Source organism: Ascidia mentula, chromosome 1 (genome assembly GCF_947561715.1).
Source record: "Ascidia mentula chromosome 1, kaAscMent1.1, whole genome shotgun sequence".
Taxonomy (NCBI): Eukaryota; Metazoa; Chordata; class Ascidiacea; order Phlebobranchia; family Ascidiidae; genus Ascidia; species Ascidia mentula.
Genome location: NC_138566.1, coordinates 2,633,631 through 2,655,811, shown reverse-complemented (window position 1 = coordinate 2,655,811; position 22,181 = coordinate 2,633,631). Strand labels below are relative to the sequence as shown.

The 22,181-nt window shown below is 36.3% G+C and overlaps 1 protein-coding gene across 3 annotated transcripts in view; it reads right to left on the bottom strand.

Annotated features, from left to right (window-relative positions):
* LOC145909225 (multiple PDZ domain protein-like) overlaps window positions 1–22,181 on the bottom strand; it is a 30,208-nt gene that overhangs the window by 3,689 nt on the left and 4,338 nt on the right. For all 3 annotated transcript variants that reach the window (XM_082996559.1, XM_082996566.1, XM_082996574.1), the window contains exons 13-43: window positions 21,957–22,051; window positions 21,471–21,724; window positions 20,990–21,096; window positions 20,696–20,822; window positions 20,349–20,458; window positions 19,742–19,903; window positions 19,428–19,524; window positions 19,109–19,179; window positions 18,536–18,592; window positions 17,886–18,006; window positions 17,416–17,476; window positions 17,179–17,232; window positions 16,610–16,725; window positions 16,292–16,438; window positions 15,710–15,908; window positions 15,306–15,460; window positions 14,900–14,966; window positions 14,573–14,681; window positions 14,276–14,356; window positions 13,940–14,050; window positions 12,782–12,850; window positions 11,615–11,672; window positions 10,701–10,806; window positions 10,108–10,293; window positions 9,647–9,843; window positions 8,482–8,633; window positions 7,923–8,004; window positions 2,738–2,913; window positions 1,371–1,558; window positions 989–1,045; window positions 94–198 (exon numbers count right to left, since the gene is read on the bottom strand). In XM_082996559.1, the coding sequence (XP_082852685.1) occupies window positions 94–198; window positions 989–1,045; window positions 1,371–1,558; window positions 2,738–2,913; window positions 7,923–8,004; window positions 8,482–8,633; window positions 9,647–9,843; window positions 10,108–10,293; window positions 10,701–10,806; window positions 11,615–11,672; window positions 12,782–12,850; window positions 13,940–14,050; window positions 14,276–14,356; window positions 14,573–14,681; window positions 14,900–14,966; window positions 15,306–15,460; window positions 15,710–15,908; window positions 16,292–16,438; window positions 16,610–16,725; window positions 17,179–17,232; window positions 17,416–17,476; window positions 17,886–18,006; window positions 18,536–18,592; window positions 19,109–19,179; window positions 19,428–19,524; window positions 19,742–19,903; window positions 20,349–20,458; window positions 20,696–20,822; window positions 20,990–21,096; window positions 21,471–21,724; window positions 21,957–22,051 (3,677 nt within the window). The remainder of the gene's footprint in view (window positions 1–93; window positions 199–988; window positions 1,046–1,370; window positions 1,559–2,737; window positions 2,914–7,922; window positions 8,005–8,481; window positions 8,634–9,646; window positions 9,844–10,107; window positions 10,294–10,700; window positions 10,807–11,614; window positions 11,673–12,781; window positions 12,851–13,939; window positions 14,051–14,275; window positions 14,357–14,572; window positions 14,682–14,899; window positions 14,967–15,305; window positions 15,461–15,709; window positions 15,909–16,291; window positions 16,439–16,609; window positions 16,726–17,178; window positions 17,233–17,415; window positions 17,477–17,885; window positions 18,007–18,535; window positions 18,593–19,108; window positions 19,180–19,427; window positions 19,525–19,741; window positions 19,904–20,348; window positions 20,459–20,695; window positions 20,823–20,989; window positions 21,097–21,470; window positions 21,725–21,956; window positions 22,052–22,181) is intronic.

Genomic DNA, 22,181 nt, shown 5'->3' with positions numbered 1-22,181 from the left:
CAAAACAACAGTTTTGGCTGGAATCGAACTCGCAACCTATGGATTCCTCGGGCAACATGGCGCGAAGTCGAATCCACCGAATAATCTGTTTACCTCCTTCCAACTATGCTGAGACCCAAACTCTTGTTTCCTTTCTTACTCAAATGGACATTGTATACGTCATAAAGGTCATTCTCGTCTTCATTGTTCACCGCTTCCCTGTTAAGACAACGAACAGGAAGATTATGGTTTGATTTACGTAAAGATTTGGTTAAATTCATTGGATCATTTTCCTTAAAACTAATAGCATTGAAAGTGTGCAGTTAATGGACCCCTATCAACATCTTGCATGGGAATACCTTTCAAGAAACCCTGGTTACCCGATATAGCGTTTTGTTTGGGTAACTTTGCCAATATGCTTACATGTGTAATAAATTGTAGCAAGTATTGGAATAAACGAACAATAAATTAGACAATATTTATGTTAGTATTAGCAGCAAAAAATCATTCAGTCAAGAAACAAAGCATGCAAATTATCATGATATTAATTCTACCTCAATATTTATACACAAAGTACTAATGATGATTCGACAGTAAAAATGCAAAGCGGTGCACGTAATTGTTTCATTTAAAGATACAGAAAACCCCATATTCTCATGGTGGCTGGATAATGTTGGTGTTGCTTTGAACACACGACATAAAAAATGAGAAATTTTTTGTTCGATTTCTTTTACGCAAAAAATTATTACCCGATATTTTAACTGCACATACTGCTTTACGGCTGTTACATTTTAAAGTCGTTTTTTTTGTCCATATACGTGTATTGTATTGAATAGATTACATACTTTTTATTTTTATAAATTTTTATCGGATTAAAAAACATTTAACTGTATACTTTGATTTAAGCGATATGTAAATTAAAATTTGTGATTCAGTTTTGAAAGTCCAAGTTCGCAAAGAATTAAACGAAGCGCTACAAAACATGCATCTACTGTCATGCTTGTTTCACCAATAAGCAAGGTTTGGCAATCTAAACTTTTTCGACCACTTAAGAAACCGTTTTGACCTGAAACACAAAAAATACCAAAAAATATCGGGTTAGTCGAATTGTTGTAGATGGGACGATTTCGACAAAAAAACACACGGTTATGAACTGTTCGCATGTGGAGGAAATCAGATATAAAATAACACACAAAATGTAATTCGGGTCATCTTGGAAAACAACTAACAATTTAGTTTAATAAAGGTCGAAAATATGCTAAGTCATAACATCAATGATCTTCCATTTTCAACGTTTGGGGGGATTTGTTAGTGGGTAAAAAAAAAATAAGTTTTACTCTGCATCCAACATAATCGTTTGAGCAAAAATCTACTTCCGCAAGATGGCGCACCTGTTCTCATCCCGGTGAACGGTGAGTCGCACCTTCCCCGGTGTGTTCCTCAACACTTCTATCGCTTGATCGTGCGTAGCGTGACGCAGATCATGTGTGTTCACGAATAAGATTCTGTCACCGGGCCACAATCTTCCGTCCTTTGCTGCCGCTCCCTCGTCATACACTGTATGCACGAGGATTGAATTCTACACGGGGAAAAAATACGAAATAGTTTGAATATGTAGTCAGTTCACAGTCTTGCAAACCGCCCTTTAGTAAATTTGATAAACTCTACGTTACACCTAGGGTTTAATGAAGAAATTAAGAAGCCACTTGCCTAAAAATATGTATTGTCTATCATAAGGTCAATTCATTTTGATGAAGAAAGTGTACCCAGCAATAATAATTTGCTTTCACTTTCGCATTCCTACTGGAGAATCCAATATAAAGATATTTTCACAAAATTTCGATTTGAAGACGCCGTAAACACATTCGAGCAAGAAAGTTTTCATACAGGGAAGCTAAACAGGCGACACCCAGGCGTGTAAAAGAGTTGTTTGAAAGGTCGACATGGTTAGCAGTGCGTTGCTGCCTTTACAGCAAGTATTTCTGGGTGTTGGTTGCAAGGCGCACCGAGGTACCACGAAAAACATTTAAAAACTACGCTCGGGTCGCCCAACTTCCTATGCTGGTCGTAGCAACACTGACAACGCACTTTTTGAACATGTTGACCTTTCTTGTATGACGTCATCTATATATTAACACGATTTTTTTTTCAACACAATATGCGAATGTCTCCCACAAATGAACTGTAAAGTTATTATAATGCATTGCGTTATCTCTAAACTGAACTCGGTCAAGAATTTGTTGAAAAACAGAACCTACCAACAAGTTAAAGAGCTATTTTTATAGAAAAATAAATCATTTCCATAAATCAACCCTACAAATGCATCCTATAATTTGCATTGAAACGAATGAAAAAAATCGTGAAACGATGTTGCTCCCAGGGTTTGCATCAAAATTTGAGCCAAAATCGTAAATAATAATAAGGATTTAAAAGAGGTTTTAGTATGCGTTGCTGGTCACCCATATTTGGTTAGAACTTAATCATTTCTGCATGCTACGATATATTTGTGTGTAACAACAAACACCTCCCTTAAAATAAACGGAATTAAATATATCATATTTATTCAACAAATGAAAGTTTCATCAAAATCTCCTGCTGCATTTAAGACAAACAAAGTCTTGTAAATAATCGCAAACAACGCAGTAGGTTTATGTTGGTTTTTAAATTGCAGTGTTTTTGTTTTAGCGACAGCAATGCTGTCTGCAAGCACAGGCAATATATACATATATATGTCCTTAAAAACCTGTAAAACACTCACCAACAAACTGTCCGATCCTCCCACTATGCTCACTCCCAGTCCCGATTTCCCCTTGTTTATTTCGATTGTCGTCTCCCGCCCTGGGGTAATGGGGCAAGTCAGTGGGTCCATGTTTTCCGAACCCACATCCGACGAGGGTGACGTCATACCGCGTCGACCAGACGATGACGACACATCTGAGCGGGAAGAAACGGAACTGGTTTCGGATTGGTCGAGTGAGTCCGACCTGGCAGGCTGTGATTGGTCGGTTTTTACATGGATCGGTTCAAATTTTATTGTGACTAGTTCGAGCGGCTGCGATTGGTCAGAATGCGAAGGACTCGCTTCTGATTGGTGGACGGAAACCACGTGGAAACCCTCTGGTTGCTTAATTTGATTCTGTTTAGTTTTAGGAGGTTGATTTGAAATAGAGCGAAGCGGCTGTGATTGGTCAGAAGTACTTTTAGTCGATTCTGATTGGACAGAAACGGCGGGAGATCCGTCAGTGACGACGGTTTGTCGTTTCAACGATTTTCTCTCAGAGAAAGTTCGCTTTTCCCCTTTTGAGCCACTTTCGATGATCACCATGTTGGAAGCGCTCTGGGTTTGTGTGTTCATTTGCATAGTGCTCAAAGGGCGAGCTTTATTAAGCGAAGTGACCGAACTTGACCTCATCGAAGACACGCTCTGCGCCCATTGGCTGCTTTGAGCTTGCGACGAGCTCTGATTGGTCACTTCTTCGCTGTACAAGTTTCGTGATATCATGGACATGGACTTGGGTCTGTATTTAGTTTTGTCCTTCGAGCCGGCGCTCAGTGTTCGACGTAATTGTGGTTTCCGCAAAACAACAACATCTGGAATCAAGTCTGTTGAAGAGGTCTCGTTGACAAACGAAAGCTCCAAGTGTTTCTTTCCGAGCAGAGGGTTGAACTCAGACATAGCGGACGAGTTTGTGGCACATTTCTATTGGTGACAGGCTGTACAGGGAGTATACACAAGTGTGGTTATTCTACAGCTTCGGTATCTGCTTGCTATTAGTATAAGCGAAATGGATTCTGCAACAAAACTACATCTCGAACTTAAAACTTGTGTTAGTTCAGCTACACAACTATGTACGTATTATTAGCTAACATCTACCTAAACACGGAGCTAAACTCAATGTAATCTAATTAGTTCGTCCACTCAAGCCTTCCGTAGGAACGAAACCAACTGAACAAATTATTTTTCTTGGGATTCAGACAATCTGTCTTAATAGCATTTTTGTCTCATTTTTAGCATAAACATAGAGCACCCAACACAAAGATAACAAGGTAACTTCTGTGCTCCATAATGCAGTAGCAATTTATAATATAGGTGGAACGGATATACTTCATGCGTACTGAATACATCGAGGAGGTCTTATTTAATATGAAGCAACAACACAAAGCACACTGAAAGCCATATCTCCACGCTAACTAACTGCGTTACCACAAATTGGCGAGGAATTTAATTTTTATCCAGTGAACTTTACGCGGCATCCTTCCCTTACGCACACCCCCCAGGTCTTGTAACAACTTGACATTTTCCCCACCATTTACCCCACAGTGGATTGATGTAACCAGCTCATGAACCGGTGGCGACAGCGGAAGGTCGAGATTAATTACCTGGTATCATTGTAGGTTACGGAAGTGAAAAATATCGCATAAAGAATCCCGACCCACGGTTTATGACGTCGTGTTATGCGTGCAGTTATGTAAAACGTTTTACCTCAAACAAAAAAATATGTGAACGTTTCCAACTGCGTTGAAATCAGAGTTGCAAGGATATATGCGATGTATCCAACCACACTTGTAGTTTAAAATCAGTTTATTGAATTGTCAACTAAATCCTACCTAAGCTATAACCAACAAACTTCACCCAAACAGTCCTTGTGTTAAAGATATCACACTCCATAACATCACAACCGAACATAAGAAATTGACAAAAATATTGCAACAAATCGCGGAATCCTCAATCGTATGAAATAAAATAACAGTTTTGAATCCAGCAAACATTCAACCAACGTCAACGCCCCCGCAATATTTACCAACACAACTATTCAGGGCTACCAGGTGTAGACTAAGCAGACTTAACTTGATCCAGCAAAACTGCCTTCCGTGCAAGCCGAGCGGAAAGACGCAAATAACAATGGAAGTTATTTATACGAGAACAGCTGAGGAGACGAAAAAGTGATGAAAATGGGGATGAACTTTCAAGGTCATTTGACCATAACTGGTGGTGGGGGGAGGTGGTAACACTGCGTCGCGACTTTTTTTGTGTCAACATAATGGCTTTTATGCGCTCGTTCGAAACAGTGACGGGAGACGTTAACGCTGTTGGTGGCTCAACGCTTGTCACGTGACTGGATGACGTGCGTGATCGACGGTTTGTAAAATGGCGGAGGGTGATTTTCAGGTGAATGTTCTCAAGGGTTTGAGTTGGAGATTTGGTTCAAAATGTAGATTGTACAAAATACAACAAAAGCGATAACATGATATGCACTGTGGGTATCTACTGGGTATGACACACACAAACACTTTTTCGACAGTATATCTACCGTGCGGGGTTAACTGTTTAAATAAACTACGTCAGATACTTTCTATAGCCTGGTTCACAAGTTCTGTTCGATTAAAAACCTGATGGTTTGTTGGTTTCAGCAAGAAAAGGTCAAAAAATGTCAGCGAACAGTCATAATTCAAACAACCACAAAAGAAAACGAAATTCTCGACGAACTCCTCTACATTTATTACAAAACACACGGCAACCAAATAAAAAAACCAGAAATCAATACGTTTTTACATACAACATACGTTGTCTTGACCAAACTCAATGGTTCTCAAAAACCAACCTCGCCGTCGTCTTTGTAACGATTCAGAGGTTATAAATAGACAGGGATAACACAGATGGTTTGGTTTCTATTTTGCTTGTAGCTCGTATTTCGTGTATGTCAGAAAACCGTATTAATCTTACGTCACCTAACTGTTCTTTTCACGTATTCTGGCACTATTGAAAAAGACTGATTTATTAATTTCTTTTCAAACGCAAGTTGTCGCCAGTTTTCCTTGCTTCGTTAGGTGCGACTTATAACGTAACACACTGGAATGCGAATAAAAGATGACAAACATTGATTATTTTCAAACAACTCTTACACCTCCAAGTTACTTAATGTCGGATTTAGTTCAGCTGTGCCTTTACAACACATCCAGCGAACAAACAATCGAGGACCAAAGTATGAACGGCTTTTGAAAGAAAAGAATTGTGTAGTAATGTTACAAGTTTTTGGCGCAAATAACTTGACAGTTAGTTCATCGTTCGATAAACTTTATTTTAATATTTGTCAATTCAATTACAGCAAAGTCATTCCACTGTGCTGATGTTCGGTAGAATAATGGACTACTAATATTTGAAATATTAACCCTCACTAAGACCAAACGAATGCAACCTGGAATTGCTTTCCGAAACAATTTATCTTCAGCTCAATATTCTGTCTGAATTTGCTTTTAAACACATTTAGTGGCTTTTAGTCACAAGGCTTGCAACAAATTCACTAAAACGTTGCTCTCAACAACTCAGCTCAAGCTCAACCTCAACTTTCGAAATGGCGCTCGTCAATCTGTCCAAATACAACACCTGCTCCAATACAAGTTGCGAAAGTTTAAAACCGGAAAAAGCAAAACCACATCTCGTCGTAAAACCAACCTTCTCTCACCGACCCAGGGTTTGCACAGAAAACTTCCTACCCCAAGCAACAGACCAGGAGTTATGAGCGAGCAGTGCGTCTGTTCCAGAACTACGCCCTTGTTTGCTCTTTAATACGTAACAATACCAGTAGAAAGAACGCAAACACCGCGACCTTCCAAGTTTAGGAAGCGTCACGAATAGCTGTGACGTCACAATGATCGATTGATTAATTACCGAACGTGGGGTTTGTTGCGGAACCCGTAAAACAGGTGTTAAAATAGGAAGTGAAAAACCATAGCAGATATAATCTTGCTGTTGACTTTCAAATGTCAGCTTCTTTCACAAAGGTCTCGGGTGTTCTTGCAACTTATTCGTTGAACCAACATCTGGTTTCGTGGGGTTGTGATCACACACTAAACGCGATGAAAAACCGAATCCTTTTGAGATGTTCTTGTAAACGATTACGTGTGTGGCTTGTGAGTAGATGAACGATAAAAGATAGCCACAAATTGTTTGGTTTGGCTATTTTTATCTTGTGCAAACAAACTTTCGACAAATAGACCCCTCCGACGTGTGTATGAAACGTCCTGGATAACTTCTTCTAACAATAACGTCTAAACGTCTAACAATACACCAGCGATTCCCAAACTCAATCCGGGGGGTTATATGAGCTACTGTATAGTTTAAAATCTTTGGGGTACACTGTAATATTGACTAATGAACAAATTGCCTGCACACTGGCCACTATTTGATTCCCCTGACCACACCTTCTTCAAATGGAAAGAAACGATCGCAGGAGTTTTCAGTTTCCTTCAAAACCGAATAAATCAAGGGAGTCTCAACCTTTTGTGGTGAATCACGAAACTGAGAAGAAAGAATTTCCAGAATTCAACCACAACATTTTAACTTTTGTCAAAACAAATTCCGCCCTTTGTAAAAGTTGAACCGAACAAACCGCACTTCGTAGATGAAAGACACAAGAGCACAAAGCAAATATTTGAGTTGAGTTTGGATTGTCCACCACAAAACCCTGTCTTGGCAGCAAACATTTACACTGCATTCCACAATATGTTCAGTTTAAAACCTCAGCTGGTTATCTGCATTCAATTTAAATTTCTTTCTAATGAAAATCATCTTTTCATAGTGAGCTGCAGACAGGGCCACTGTTTTCGACCTAATAGGACTCATCAGTGCAGCCTTGGTTTTTTTTTTTTTGACCACACCGGGGTTTGAACCCAGCACCAAGCAAGACTCGGCTTCCACTTTGTGGTGACTATACAGCCGTCAATGATAATTATCGGTAGAAAACAATTTCAACTTCAAAAGCAATGAAATGATGATTTTATTGGGGAACAATAACCATGTGTTTCGTCACAAACCTTTACCGACCATCACAACCTACCAGATTTCTACAAAGTTTTACAAAAAAAAACGAAATGTTATCTACAGCATCTACTTTTAGTATGATGTTTATGTCGAAGCAATAAGGCGCGAAAAAATTGCCCACCTGACGGCGCAGGGGAGCCCATTGGTCCCGAAGCGACGGTGAGTTTCACTGTACCACGTGACTGCTTTAGAACCGCAATCGCCTGCGTAAACACGAGAGTTGTCAGAATAAAAGAAGAATATTATGTGATTACGGAGTCAGAAAGTATAGGAAAACCCTGACTTGTTCGGAAACGGCAGAATATAAAAGTATATTTGCCAGTTTGAGTAAAGAAAAAATCGTTTACTGAATATTTCTATTTAACATTTATTTTGTAATAAGCAGAATACGTTTTTTGTTCATTTGATCGAAGCAAATGAATTGAAACATGATCAAATTTACTTGTATCACGCAGAGGTTTAACCCACTAAGCTACACTCACATGAAAATATAGCCAAGATATTAGTTTGTTAGGAGAAAATATATAATAAGGACCTTAACTAAAGCAAATACAATTGCGAATTTGCACTTAAATCATGATTGATAGATTAATCATGATTGTTTTATGTAAATCACAACTAAGAAATTAGAAGAATTTCACATAGGAGTGCATTAACATAAAAAAATCAAATAATCTCACCGTTTCGTAGGAAACTCCTGTTATTGAGTTGTCATCCACCGCCAAAATATGGTCGCCAATATTCAGTCTTCCGTCCCTGTCAGCCGTTCCACCCTTTGCAATGGATTGCACAACTATCCCGTTAGCTGTCTCGGATATCGCAAAGCCCAACCCTGGTACAAAAAACTTATGCATGAGTGATCAATTTAAAGGAAAACCGCAAACAATATTACTGTAACACCGTTGAAACCACATTCCATGTAAGTGTTAAATTGAACATTTAACTCAAGAGAAATCCCCGTTGCAAAAAGTTATGCTGAGTGTTTGAAATTGACCAGTTTTTTAAATTGAAAGTTTGTACAAATGAATTTTTGTGCGATAAGATCTTATAGACTGAATCCCTGCGGCTATTCGTACGACGCACGACTTCTCGACCCACATACAGGAGAACATGGATAACGTGAAGGGTTAAGCTTAACACAGGTTAAAGGGTTCGAGAACGTTGTGTAAAGTTGATGCAACTTAAACCAGATACAAGATAGCTGAGAGAAAAAACGAAGCCAACATTTTCCACAAAGGATGCGATGATTTTCATGACGAACCGCGTTGTAAGTTCAAAATAATCCGACTACCATTCCGAATGCACTCAGAATTTCCTTTGATAATAATTGTGGCGCGGCGGAAAAAAAAAAATTTTGTGAAACACTGATATATTTATTCAACCGATCTTTTGTCAAGAAAAATCTTTTCCACCAATACACTTTATAACGGTGCGCTGTGAATGCAGTCAACCACGGAAAAGGGAGTATTTATGTAACATGCTGAATATTCGTTGTAATGTTACGCAACAAACTTTTCATTATTTCCTCACGAATTCGCATTAATAGTCAGATCGTGATGTGATTTTCGTGAACGTGAAAATACCACCCCTAAAAAATGACAGTAAATTCATGGCAGAATTAGCACAATATCCAAAAGGAAAGGACTTTTGACGCGATATCAATTTTATGGATTCCCGAATCGCCACATTGATATTCATACCGACTTGTTTCAGTCAATATGTATATGTTTTTCTTAACTTTCATATAATTCTTTTATTCCTCCAAATACATCGACATAGACACGCTTAATGTGTTGTAGTGTTGCTTAAATTTTTTTTCACTAAAATACCAAATTTATATTTCACCTTGAAAGTCCTTGACGAGTTTGATGACCCGGATGTCAGAGTATGGACTTTGACGACCGTCGCTGCTGCTGCTCGCTCGACCGTGACCATGAGGCATGTTGTGACCTTCCAATGACCCCTGTCTGTGATGAGATTTTCGGGCGTCTTTTGGCGCCGATGGAACCCTAACAGGATCCACTTTCACCGCTTTTTGGTTCCTGTTTTGTAAAAAAAATACGTAATATCATTTTGTGTGCAAAATGTTTCAGCTGAAAATCGGTAATAAAATCTACTCCAATGGGATTTGAAATGTGAACTAAGAAACAGTAACCTTTTAAAACTCGTACATACATTAAATAAGGGGTAGCAGCACAGTTGGGCTTAAATACGATTCACATATTTTGTCGTGCTCATATATGTGGGCCATCATAATTTTAACTTATTTTGTAAACTTGTCGATCCCTAATAGTGGAATAGTTTACCTGTGAACGACAAAACAAAGTTCATCTTTCGCTCCCTTTATGACGTCAAACGCCACCTGCTGGTTGTTTGGGACGTTAAGTTGGGTGTCGTTGATCTCCAGAATCTCGTCCCCAACTTTTATCCGTCCATCGACACCCGCAGCTCCACGTGGATTCACCCCCACCACGAAGATGTTTTGCTGGGATCTGATGGTAAACATGAGAGGTTCGATTGTTGTCAAAGTTTATGAAAATTGTTGTGGAAAAAGTTATCACAAAACTTGATATTTTTGAAAAAGTAAAAAATAGTTTTTTAAGATCGCAAAATATATTTATTGCAGGCAGAAAAATGTCTTTTATTACTACTTTTTAAATACAGCTACAAATGCATTCTACCTTGTATGAACTCCAATATATGTAAGAAAACATAAAATGCTGCGTTGTTTTTATGTAATAACAAAACTGGAATGGTAAAATAATATTTTTCACAAGTTAACTTCACAACTTTAAGGGGACTAAAGGTCTGAAAATCTATATTGCTAACAGTTGCCTTGTTTGAAACATAGTCACAAAAAAGAGTCACACTGCCATTTATAACGGTTTGTCCAACAAACCTGTCCTTATTCCCTGCAAGACTCAATCCAACTCCTCCACTCCCCTTGTTGAGTTGAATTACGTGAATCTGACCAGGAAGGTTGGAATATTTTCGATTCATTTTCTCTGTAACAAAAAAACATTCTACACTTACAAGCTTGTGTGCATACTGACAAAACTATCCACATATTACTCATAGCAGACGAACAAAGGTGAAAATTGAATGAAAAAAATGTACCAATCACTAACAGTTAAACAAATTGTAATAAAAATAAAAGAGTTGTAAGTTATGTACAAGCTTGCATCCGTGGGCCAAAGGGTATAAAGCTCATCATGCTTACTCTAGAGTGTACGTAATGTTAACTACAAACTAAAAACAAGCATATAACACATTAAACACCTGGTAACAAATAGCAATTTATGCGAAAACATGATGAACAATGCATCTTTCACCCTGGTTTTATTGCTGGAATACTGAATATTCCACTACGTTCAGTGCTAACTAATTGCTTTCTAATAGATGGTTTTTATTTATGCTGCAAAGGGTCGAAAAAAGTTTTAGTCCTTTTAATGCATGACACTTAATGTGTTCATGTGATTTATTAAATGAACATTGGCAGCTCCTAAAATGTTTTAATGTAAGCCTTAATTAGTTATACTAAAGCATTAATTGTTACAAGTATAGTTTGGCACTGCACGAACCTTGTAAATTTTATTGATATTGCAAAAATATTTTGAAATGAATAAAAACTTCACAGTTATATATTGTGACCAAGCATTATTGTCTGGAGGAATATTTGCGCAATATTTCAGTAAAATGTTGTATTTTGTGTAATATTGGTGGATTCTTTGTAACACACATAACCTGTCGTGCAATCAATACAATGAAACACAAACAAGCATGGTGAGAAATATGGTGGGGTTTCAAACAAACCTTCTTTGGTGAGGGAAGGGGCTGGAGGAAGATGGGGAACAGGTGAAGAAGGGTCATCCTGCATTTAAACAAGAACTTCTTATCTTTTTGCAAACTAAATTTTACTTTAAGCTCGAATTACTTTCATTCACAGGCACACGATCTTTTTGGAAGAAAATGAGATGAAAACTTACAAGAAAACAATTTACAATCCAGTTGCACAAGGAAGTGAAACACATTATATTCGTGGATTTCAATATTTTTCTTTTGAGGACAAAAATAAGCAGAAACTTATGTAGTTGGAAAAACTGCAATTTCAACAGTTTTCCTGAATGATAAAATAGACAACTTTACCAAAAACAGGCTGCATAATTTTTTTGTGAACACAAAACAGATCAGACACATTCCAACATGATAAATTTGAGTCACTTTACAATGAAACTTCAACAAGGCCCAGTAAATTATGTTTATTCACACCATGTTAAATAAAGACTTTATTTGTAATTAAATCGTAATGTTATAACCTGTGATACTTCTGGGTTTATTTAAGTAAGGTTGGCTTAAATTTGTAACTTTTATATTAGTTAGGTGACCTAACTTAGGTCTATTTTGTTAATTGTAATGCAAACCATGCAATGAAAATGTTTTGAAACACAACAAATGCTCAACATTGCACAGGCAAGAAGTTAGTGACGATGACACACCATGCAGTTTGGCATTCCATGACACGGCAATAAAACCTGATATTGAAATGTTTCGACAAATAACTAAGATTGATTGGAATATAATGTTATGTTAATGAAATTAAAGAAGATAAATTCAAAAATAAATTCATTTTTATAAGTAAAGGTAATGTTATTTCAATAATGCAATTTTATGTGTTAAACTTAATAAGCTCAATTCACTAGGAGAGAAAGTTAAACCACATGGTCTTGTATGTTGAGTATAAACACATGTTTAGGTAATTCTCAACAATGAGTAAAGAAAACCTTTCCATTCAGTAAAATAGTTTGCAAATACAAAAAAACAAAAACATTCTACATCACACAATGCGAAATCGCTACTTCGTAAAGCAGCCAAACATGACCATGACAAATCAGAAATAAATTTGGGATGAACGTGTATGAAAAAGCAAAACCACGGCACATGAGTGTGGTGTATAACATGCTCAAACCCTGCTACCCTCACCATGAATGCTGCACCGGTGAAATGAGTGCAACGCAGCTTCCCAAAATGCATCTGGTTATGCAAATGATGCTGGTGACCATTCATATTAACAGTTAGTTGTAGTTACAATATCATATAAAGGCAGACTGATTTTTTCTAAATAGCGTATTACTAATTTATTAAGTACAAATAAACATCAATATTGCAACTGATTTTTAGTTGTTCTTAATTGCTATTGACACTTGAGTGACCAATTTAAAGCTTTTTGTACATTATTATCCTCATCAAAGACCATCAACCACAGTTGAGTTATATTATGGTTGTTATTATTCAAAGATAGCTATTTTATGGTCAGGCTAATAAGTTTTCATTTATGTTGCATTAAATGTATTAAAACCTAGATTTTCATCAACTAGCAAGAATATGGGTTGTCCCTCAAGGTTAACAATTAATCTACATTGATCTGTGTCTGGCATTGCTGTAGAACTGCTAAAAATTTTGAAAACAGTTTTATCTCCTAAACCTGCTTTCAGTCTAAAAAACCTGCAGCTGTTCTGTGGAATCTGTCATTAAATTTGTGACAAATATTCCAGCATTAGTTTGCAGACAGAGAAATGCACATGCAGTCATTCATCAAATGAACTGTCACAGTACAGAGGAAGCTTTGATCAAAATAGAAACATCTGACACGATATTTCAAGATAAGTTTTACTTACTTGTATTATTCAATTTTTCTACAATGAATGCCGCATTTTCCAAATTAAGTTTAGTGGACATTGTGACAAACATAATTTTTAAATTAACAGGAAAACTTTTCTTTTTTTACTGACTTCAAAGGAAAGCAAACTAATTTCAGGTAAATGTGATGATAAGTTGGAGAAACACATAAATTTTGTGAGAAAGCGCATTTTTTTGACGTTTTTGTCGTATTGACCAAAACATGTTCAAACCCCACATTATTTGTTGGCAATTAAAAATGGCAAACAATTTTGAAATAAATCTCCACTCAATACACTGACTTAATAATCTCACTCTTATAGCTGACTGCACTTTGATATGTACATTATTCAGACCTCTTGAAACATGCTGACACCAATATGAAAAGTACACCCGTGCTACATTCAAATGACACATTAGAGACAGACAGTCTTATCACATGTAGCGTTTAACCCAGCTTACCTGCATGTTCCCGACAAAACTATGGACGACAAACGAAACTTGAGTTCCCGCTCTCAGAATAGCTTCGACAGCTTGCTCGTGAGTTGCGTTGTTTAAATTCGATTCGTCAACCTGTATTATTGGTCACAACTTGCAATTACTTCACATAAAATCACTTAACTACATGTTAGAAATGCATTTGCAAGTTAAAAACAACTTTACTGCAGTCTATTAAAATGTAATTGATCAGACAGGTTCATACATTGTAAGCCAATACTAACTTGAAAATATAATAGCAAGATATTACATAGTTTAATGCGGGGTTGAATATTCTACAAACAAAAGCAATATTTTCACCTGAACAATCCGATCACCAGGTTTAATTCTTCCATCTCGACCAACCGGACTATCAGGCACAACTTCCTTTATAAATATGCCCTGAAATACAACTTGGCATTACCATGACTGAATAAGACTTCCAACGTGCATTTTAACTGATGCAATCTGAACTTAATCAGAAATATTGTTGTCATGGATACAGAAGAAATTTAATAAAAATTTAAATAAAATAATACAACTTCAGTTTAGGTAAACAACAATACAAGTGTGGATTTTATTAATGGAAGTTTACAGATATAAAATATCTGTTATCACCTGCACAACATCTCCATTTTCAAGTCTGATCTGATTTTGTTGGTCGTTACTTTTTCCACCAACGATACTTATTCCCAGCGACTGACCTGGTGATCTCCAGATAACGATCCTGGTCATAAAAATAATTGTTTAAAGTCACAAATTAGTTTCTTTTCTACATTTGTTTTACAAACAAAACAAATCACCAATACAGATGCCTGCTATTTGACAATCTTGTTATATTTTAGGCAAATTTTGTTTGTGCCTTAATATTAATTTAGTTTTTCCCTCACATTGTGTCAGTCGATGAAATAAAAATAATATTGATAAAAAATGCCACTTCTTTACCTTTCTGGATTTCCCCACAATCGAGAATCGAGGGGCACAGGGGAGGTTTGTTGTCCTCTCATTTCCTCTGAATATAAAATACAAAGTGATGGTGAATGTAACTATGTAAGTAATGGCAAGTACCATAAAAGAATCAAAAAAGATTTAAATTCATTTAGGATAAGCTGTTTGCATTGTCATTTTCATTGAAAGCTTTCATAAATTCTTGCAACTTTCGACAGAAAACACTTGACATTGTTGAAATAAATGAACGCTTAAAAAATTCAGATGTTTATGAAGTGTAAGTTTTGCAATGTTAAATAAATAGGAATTTTCAGGCAATCAGCACACACAAAGCACTGTTCAACATAAAGTTTAAGTCGTAATGTTGGATTGTTAAAATGTTCCTATTGAAGTAGAATCAAACCTTGAGCTTCAAACATGGACTTGAGAGCAGCAAAATGTCCAACACTGTTTGGCGTCTTGGGTGTTGTCGGATCAGTCGAGTCATCTTCAAGATCTTCTGGTATCGGCAGGTCTTGCTTGAAAGCTTCGATATAACGTTTTGGGACATAACCGATGCTGAAAGAAACAATTTTTTCAACAATTAATTTATTTTGTCTAATTAATCAAAAAAATGTGCTAAAATAAGATGTCATAAATGTCTTTTCAAAAGTCTAATTTATACACACACGGTTCTGTGCAGACCAGTAAACATTTCATCAGGGTAACAAGAAAGGCTTTAGGTTAAGATATAATAGACAAAATATATATTTTAACTAAAACGCACGCAATAAACAACAATATTTAAACTTAACACCACAAACTCACGTCACATCGTTGCTGTAAGTTGAATGATTTCTGATCAGCGCTCGAGCCTGAGCTGTACCAAGTCCAACTGCTGAGTCATGGTTAATCCGCCGAATCATGTCACCGATGTGGGGTTCTCCCGCTCTGGCCACTGCCCCACCAGCAATGATGGACCTCACAATTAAACCATCCCCCTCTTTGTCAGGAGTCACTGTAATACCTGAATTTTTTGAAGAATGGATTTAGTAGCTTCAGGCAAAAGGTAAGATTGTTCAGTGATTAATCATCAGCAAATAAGATTATGGTTTTTCTGGTGTAAAGGGGGATTTTTATCAATTAACATTCAGGTGATTTTCTCAGTTTATGACCTTTTTAATGACAACCTTCGCAAAGAAGTTTCTCCACACAAGAAACAATCTGCTAAAAACCTATTAGTCTAATACCAAAGACTTGTGATCAAGCCAAACATGTTATCGATTGTGCACCATAGATAATATTCTTATTTGCTTGCACTCAAAATTTGAGTATCATTGCTCAAACTCAACATAATAAGTGTTAGAATTTCAACATTGTTCCTTGTAAAATATTAGCAACCACTCTTACCCAAGCTGGAATTTCCTTTTGACATCTGCACGATCCTTTCAAACCCATCTATAGGTGGTTTGGGTTTTGGGACGTCGGGCTCTGCAGTTTGCCATGAGGGGGCAGTATAACCGACCGGCTTTGGTGGTACAGAGGGAGTCATGTGACCTAAACAAAACAGCTTGAAAATATTCATTTGGTGGTGACAAAAAAATCATTAAAAGTGAAATTAATCATTCACCACAAAACTAGTTCAAGTAATTAAAAACATAGTGACAATCAGTCTGTATTTTTAAATGTACAACAGAGCTGTATAGCTAATCCAACATACACAGATACCTGGTGGATTTCTCAAAGGTTGTGTTGGTTTATTTTTCGCAATATTTGGTAGATTGCTTGTTATCGCGATAGCCGTCATGCCGGACATTTGTATTTGCTTCACTTCCATATGTTGGCTGTAATATAGAAGATCCAAGACATTATGTAACAGCATAGAAATATTAGCTAAAACACAGGATATATTCATTCAATTAGAAAGTTTCTGAACACTATTGCAGGTGATTTGCTACTCACAACTTAACATAATCAAATAATAAACAAATCTTCCAAATAGTTTTATATTTCTACATTATTTGATATTTTAAATACGGAATTTAATATTGAACAAACGATGTTTCTTCAAGAAAACCTGCTAAATATAATATTTACCACCAGTAAACACATCTACTGACACCACTCACAACATAAAACATGGAAATTCAACAACATTCCAAAAACACCCTAGTGGCACAACAGCAAGTAAACAAACATTAAACTTTGACATCAAACTGACTACAAAAAAAACACAACTATGAATGGGTGTTGTACCTAATCCATATAAACACACACAATCAACTTCATCCTAATACCTTTTCTCCACCTTAGTTGTTTTTATTATTGTCGGAGGCGAAACTTTGTCGTCGCTAAAATATTCATGTATTCATTTAAAAATGTTCATTGCAACTGACAATCCACTGTCAAACACAGCTCTTTTTGAAAGTTTGCACCTCAGCGCACACTTCATTATCAACACAAATTTATTTAATAATAATGTGACTACAACATAATAGCTTGATATTAAAAGTAAAATCAAAGATATTTTTTACCTTGAAGCTTCAGAATCTGATGATGAAAGCCTTGCATGCTGTGGTGGTTCCCTTGCTGCAGCTAACACAAAAAACTCAATGTTATGATGGTTCCACGTTAATTATTCATACTTGCAGACGCAACAGGAACAGGGTTGTCATATTTGACAATGCACATATATGTTTTAATCAATGGGAAACTGGCACAAAAGGTAATTTATTGCACAAGAACGCTCCTTGTCATCTTTACCATTCCTTCTTTAAATAAGGCAGATACAAAAGTTGGGAAATATTTCGAAAACTTTAAAATATTATTTTAGGATTTCATTTGTAATCACATAAAGTATAGGAGTACATATAGTTATAACATGAATAATATAAGTATAAAATATATTTTTCCAAAAAACCTGTTAAATAAACAAGCATTTTCGTTTCTGCAGTGTTATTTTCATCACTATTATTTTTGCTTTGCCTCTTTTTCTAAATCTCACCAACAACTCTCGGAGATTCTGGTGAAAGACTTCTGTTTTCCCAGATTGGTTTATTCTCTTGTTCAGGAGCCGGCTCCTCTGTGAGTTCCGGAGATTGGTGAAGAAGAGGAGAGGTGTGTCCCTGGATGAGTCGAACGCAATCATTAATTGTAACATAACTTGTTTATCTGCTTATTCTCAGAAACAAAACCGCTGGCCAAAGTGTCTACATGAATTTTATACATTTCGGGATATTTTTTAGATATTTCACACTCAATATCTAAGCATATTTCGGCAAATGGACTCTTTGCACTTATTTGGAGTAGTGATTTTTAACCAAGGCTCTATCCCAAAAAAACTATCAAAATTTGGCTGTTAAGCTCTGACTAAAATGAAAGACATCAACACTTTTTATAATAGGACAGCCAAAATTGCTGTGCAACAACAAGATGTTTTAAATTTTTGATCACTTTGTACAATTTTCTGTGTTTTTCTCTTTAAATTTACACTTTCTTCTGAGCATTGGAGGTTCCATATTTGGCTCTAACAACAACAAAATTACTGAGAAAACTTGGTGTTAATCACTGAAATCACTGAGATGTCCGATTATGATAATTTGGGTAATGTGGGTTGTTTTGAAAGGAATACTGATTGTTGTTGTATCGACTTACCAGCGTGTGATGTAACATTGTGGTCGATTCCACTGGAGGGAGCTCCACATTTTCACTCTGAAAAAATTACTTGCAAAGATGAGAATAAACAAGAGGGGTTGTTTAAACCGAATAAGAAACATTTTTTCAGTTTTTTTTCAACTTTGAATTTATTATTTCATGTATGTATCACATATGTCTGTCAAATTAACTAGATAATTTACATCACTTTCAATACTTTGGTCAAATGTTGGCGCAATTTCATCCCTTCCCTAAAGTATGATTTCATTGGAAAACATTGTGATCATCACAAGATATTTTGAAATGTGGAAAGTCATGCAATTGACATAGATTAAGATAAAGTAATTTTGACATATTAAAAATGTGATCAGTCTCAAAAAATACATGCCAGTGAAGAAATAAAAGAACCAAAAACACGTTGACAACATTGATTGAAATTTTACCATTCGTGTGGAAGATGTGCCTGAAAATTGTGGTTTATAGATAGTGCACTTGTTACAATACCTTCATTAAACCTTACAACAAAACACAGTTTTAAAAAAATCATATTTAAAAAAATTGAAGCAATCTTACGTCGGATGAGCTGGACGAAGAAGTTGGTGGTGAAAGTTGGGGGGCAACTGGTACTAAAACTTCCGGTGGCTCTAAAATAAAAAAATAGTTGAGTCAAACATTAAAATAGTTCAAAATTTTGAGTCTGTTTTAAGAGTTTATTTGTTGCTAAAACAACAACTTTATCTAAAACTATGTGGCAAGTAGCCTCATATTAAATAAATAAGTGACTTACATACCCATAAACCTTTGGAACCTCAAATATGCTTGTGGATATGCCTAGGGGCTCAGGTGCCATCTCTGTTTTAATGCTTAAAATAAACTGGTGTGGATTTCTTACCATGCTGAGTTGGTGCATCTTCATCAGTTGTGGATGGAACTCGAAACATGGGTTTTGGTTTTGCAACTCCAATCATTACCATTCCTTTCGGTACAGCCTGAAAGTTGATATATATTGGTTTGTTGGAGGTTCAAACACATTTTTACGTACATGTACATGGTTTTGCAAAATTACAATAGCCAACATGTTTCTTAGAAATGCATGACTCTACTAAAATACTTAATACTCATTTTAACAAATGCACAACAATTTTTAACGTATTTAAGCAATAGAGTCTAATAAATGTAATGATACGCTCTACTTATAGTTCAAACCTTCAGAATCCTGACAGCTTCATCGAGGTCAGCATGTTCGAGAGAGGCATCGTTTACGAATATCAGACGATCACCGGGCTCCAAGCGCCCATCGTGTTCAGCAACACCTTTTTCAACCAGAGATCGAACAAGGACTGCAGTTCGATCCGCATGCATTGGATCCTGTCAATGGAGTGGTAAAATACTGTTATGTCTGCGCCTCACTATAGAAAGGTAGTTAGGTGCATTGCTTATACTCTATTATATCTGCTTCTTGTGAGCAATTTTTCAATATATATGCAATGTGCATAGATATATGTATATAGGAAAGGTGATTGCAATGCAAGGGTTGCCATGCAGCAGTATTGACATGTCCCACAATTTAATCTTTGCCAGGGAAAAAGGTTTACAGTACTTAGCATTACATTGTGTTATAATACATCGTATATATCTTATTATACAAATAGCCATTATTGCTGAGGTAATTTGTTTAACTCGAAAGTTCACTAGTGATGGAAAAAGGCCAACAACCTCTATGTCTGAAGTTCAACCACATGAAACAGATTCAATGATTGACATAAATTATCAGGTTGTTACATAGGACACGCCTATTGTATTGAACACAAACCTGGAAATCGAGAATGCTGAATCCCAAGCCACGTTCTCCCTTTTCAAGCTCAATCACAGTAACTTGATTCTCCCAAGCACTCGCCGGTTCGGGTTCTACAGCTGGTTCAGCTGAAAATGTTTGTTTAGAAAGTCACAGAAACTTTTCACGTTTTATGCGTTTGTTGGAATTCATCAGAATTCTACTTTTAAGCCAACTTTAATTAAAAACACAATAATTTTGGTACAAGTTTATGTGGGAGGTAAAAAACATATTGGGTCAACATAAAAGTACAAAAACACAGTTCATTGAAACAACACGAACAACAGGACAGGACAAACTTTTTCCTGTTGTTTAAAGATTCTTACGTAGTGGGGGAATTGCTGCCATCTCCGAATCCTCGCTACTTATACTCGACAAACTTGCCGGTCTTTTCGGTACCACTGCTTCCTCGGTCATATTAAAATCCTGTTTTGGTGGCATTTCTGGCATTTGCTGCAATAACAACAACTTGTTCTTTACAAAGAGTATCAAAAAAGGAGAGGTGGAAAGGTTTTTTTACTTAAATTGGTATAAATAACAAGTTTTAATTTGGGACAAAACCATTGTTAATGACAGGCCTAGTTTTGTCTTTTGAACTTAATTCAATCCTTCTTTTTCACCTTTCTGATTTGAGCCATGGAATCAAGTGAAGATGATGAATCGGAGGAGGTGGGAGGTTGCTCTTCGAGCATCTCCTGTGGAGGACTGTATCTGCTCATTGCTGCAACTGAAGAAAGAAAAACACTGGATTTTTTTAAGAAAAAAAAAACAATTTAAATTTCTCAATGAATCTGTCCATTCTTTATGCAAGAACACATAATAATATTTAGTTTGTTCTTTGTATTTTGACAAAATTATATTTAAACAGAACACGTTAGAATTTGGCTGTTAGGACAAAATTAATGAGCTGCAGTTTTTAAAAAAATAATAATTAAAGTGATAAAACAAAAAGACTTATCTACGAATCTGTGTGTATAATGCAGTGCATACGACCATTTGACTGTATCATATCATAGTTGTACAATTGTACACTGTACCCAAACAATGAATTTTCCAGTAATGTGTCGTTAGTGTATTACCACAAATATATAAACATAGTACCTGCTGGCTGAACGGGCATTTCCAGAAAGTCCCCATCTTTTTCTTCAAACACGACCGAATCACGAGCTGTATTTCTGTGCCCTTTGTCATGAGGGCGGGCACAGACCATTCGTACGTGGAGAGGCAACTCTTTGAGAATAACGACAACCTCGACGTGGTTTAATCCGAGTAGTTGATGACCGTTCACTTCCAATAACTCATCACCAGCTCTCAGGTTTCCGTTTCTACCAACTGGTCCTTCTGGCAAGATTGATCTGAAGATAACACAATAATTTTGTAATATTTCCTGATCCCAACCTATGTTGTTATTTGTTACAACTTTAAAGATAAGTGAAGTCTATTTCAAGTATATACATGTACACTTGGCAAAATGATACTTTTTGCAAAGGAAAAAAAATTCAAAACACATATTTTTCAGTCTAACAATAAATATTGCATGGCCAATATCTTTCTGTGGCAATTACCAACAAACATACTCATCCCTACCTTATGTAATGATGGGGTCTGTCGTTGTAATCAATGGTTCCTTCCAAACTAATGCCCAGACCACTGGTCAAAGAAAATTTCCTCAACTGTGCAACCTGAAAACAAATGTAATTAAAAATCACAATCTATTGATAAACCAAACAACCATATGTTAGTGTTGAGTCGGAGAGAAATGTTGTCTATATATCTGTGAATTGTAGAAATTTATTCATTAAATTATATTGG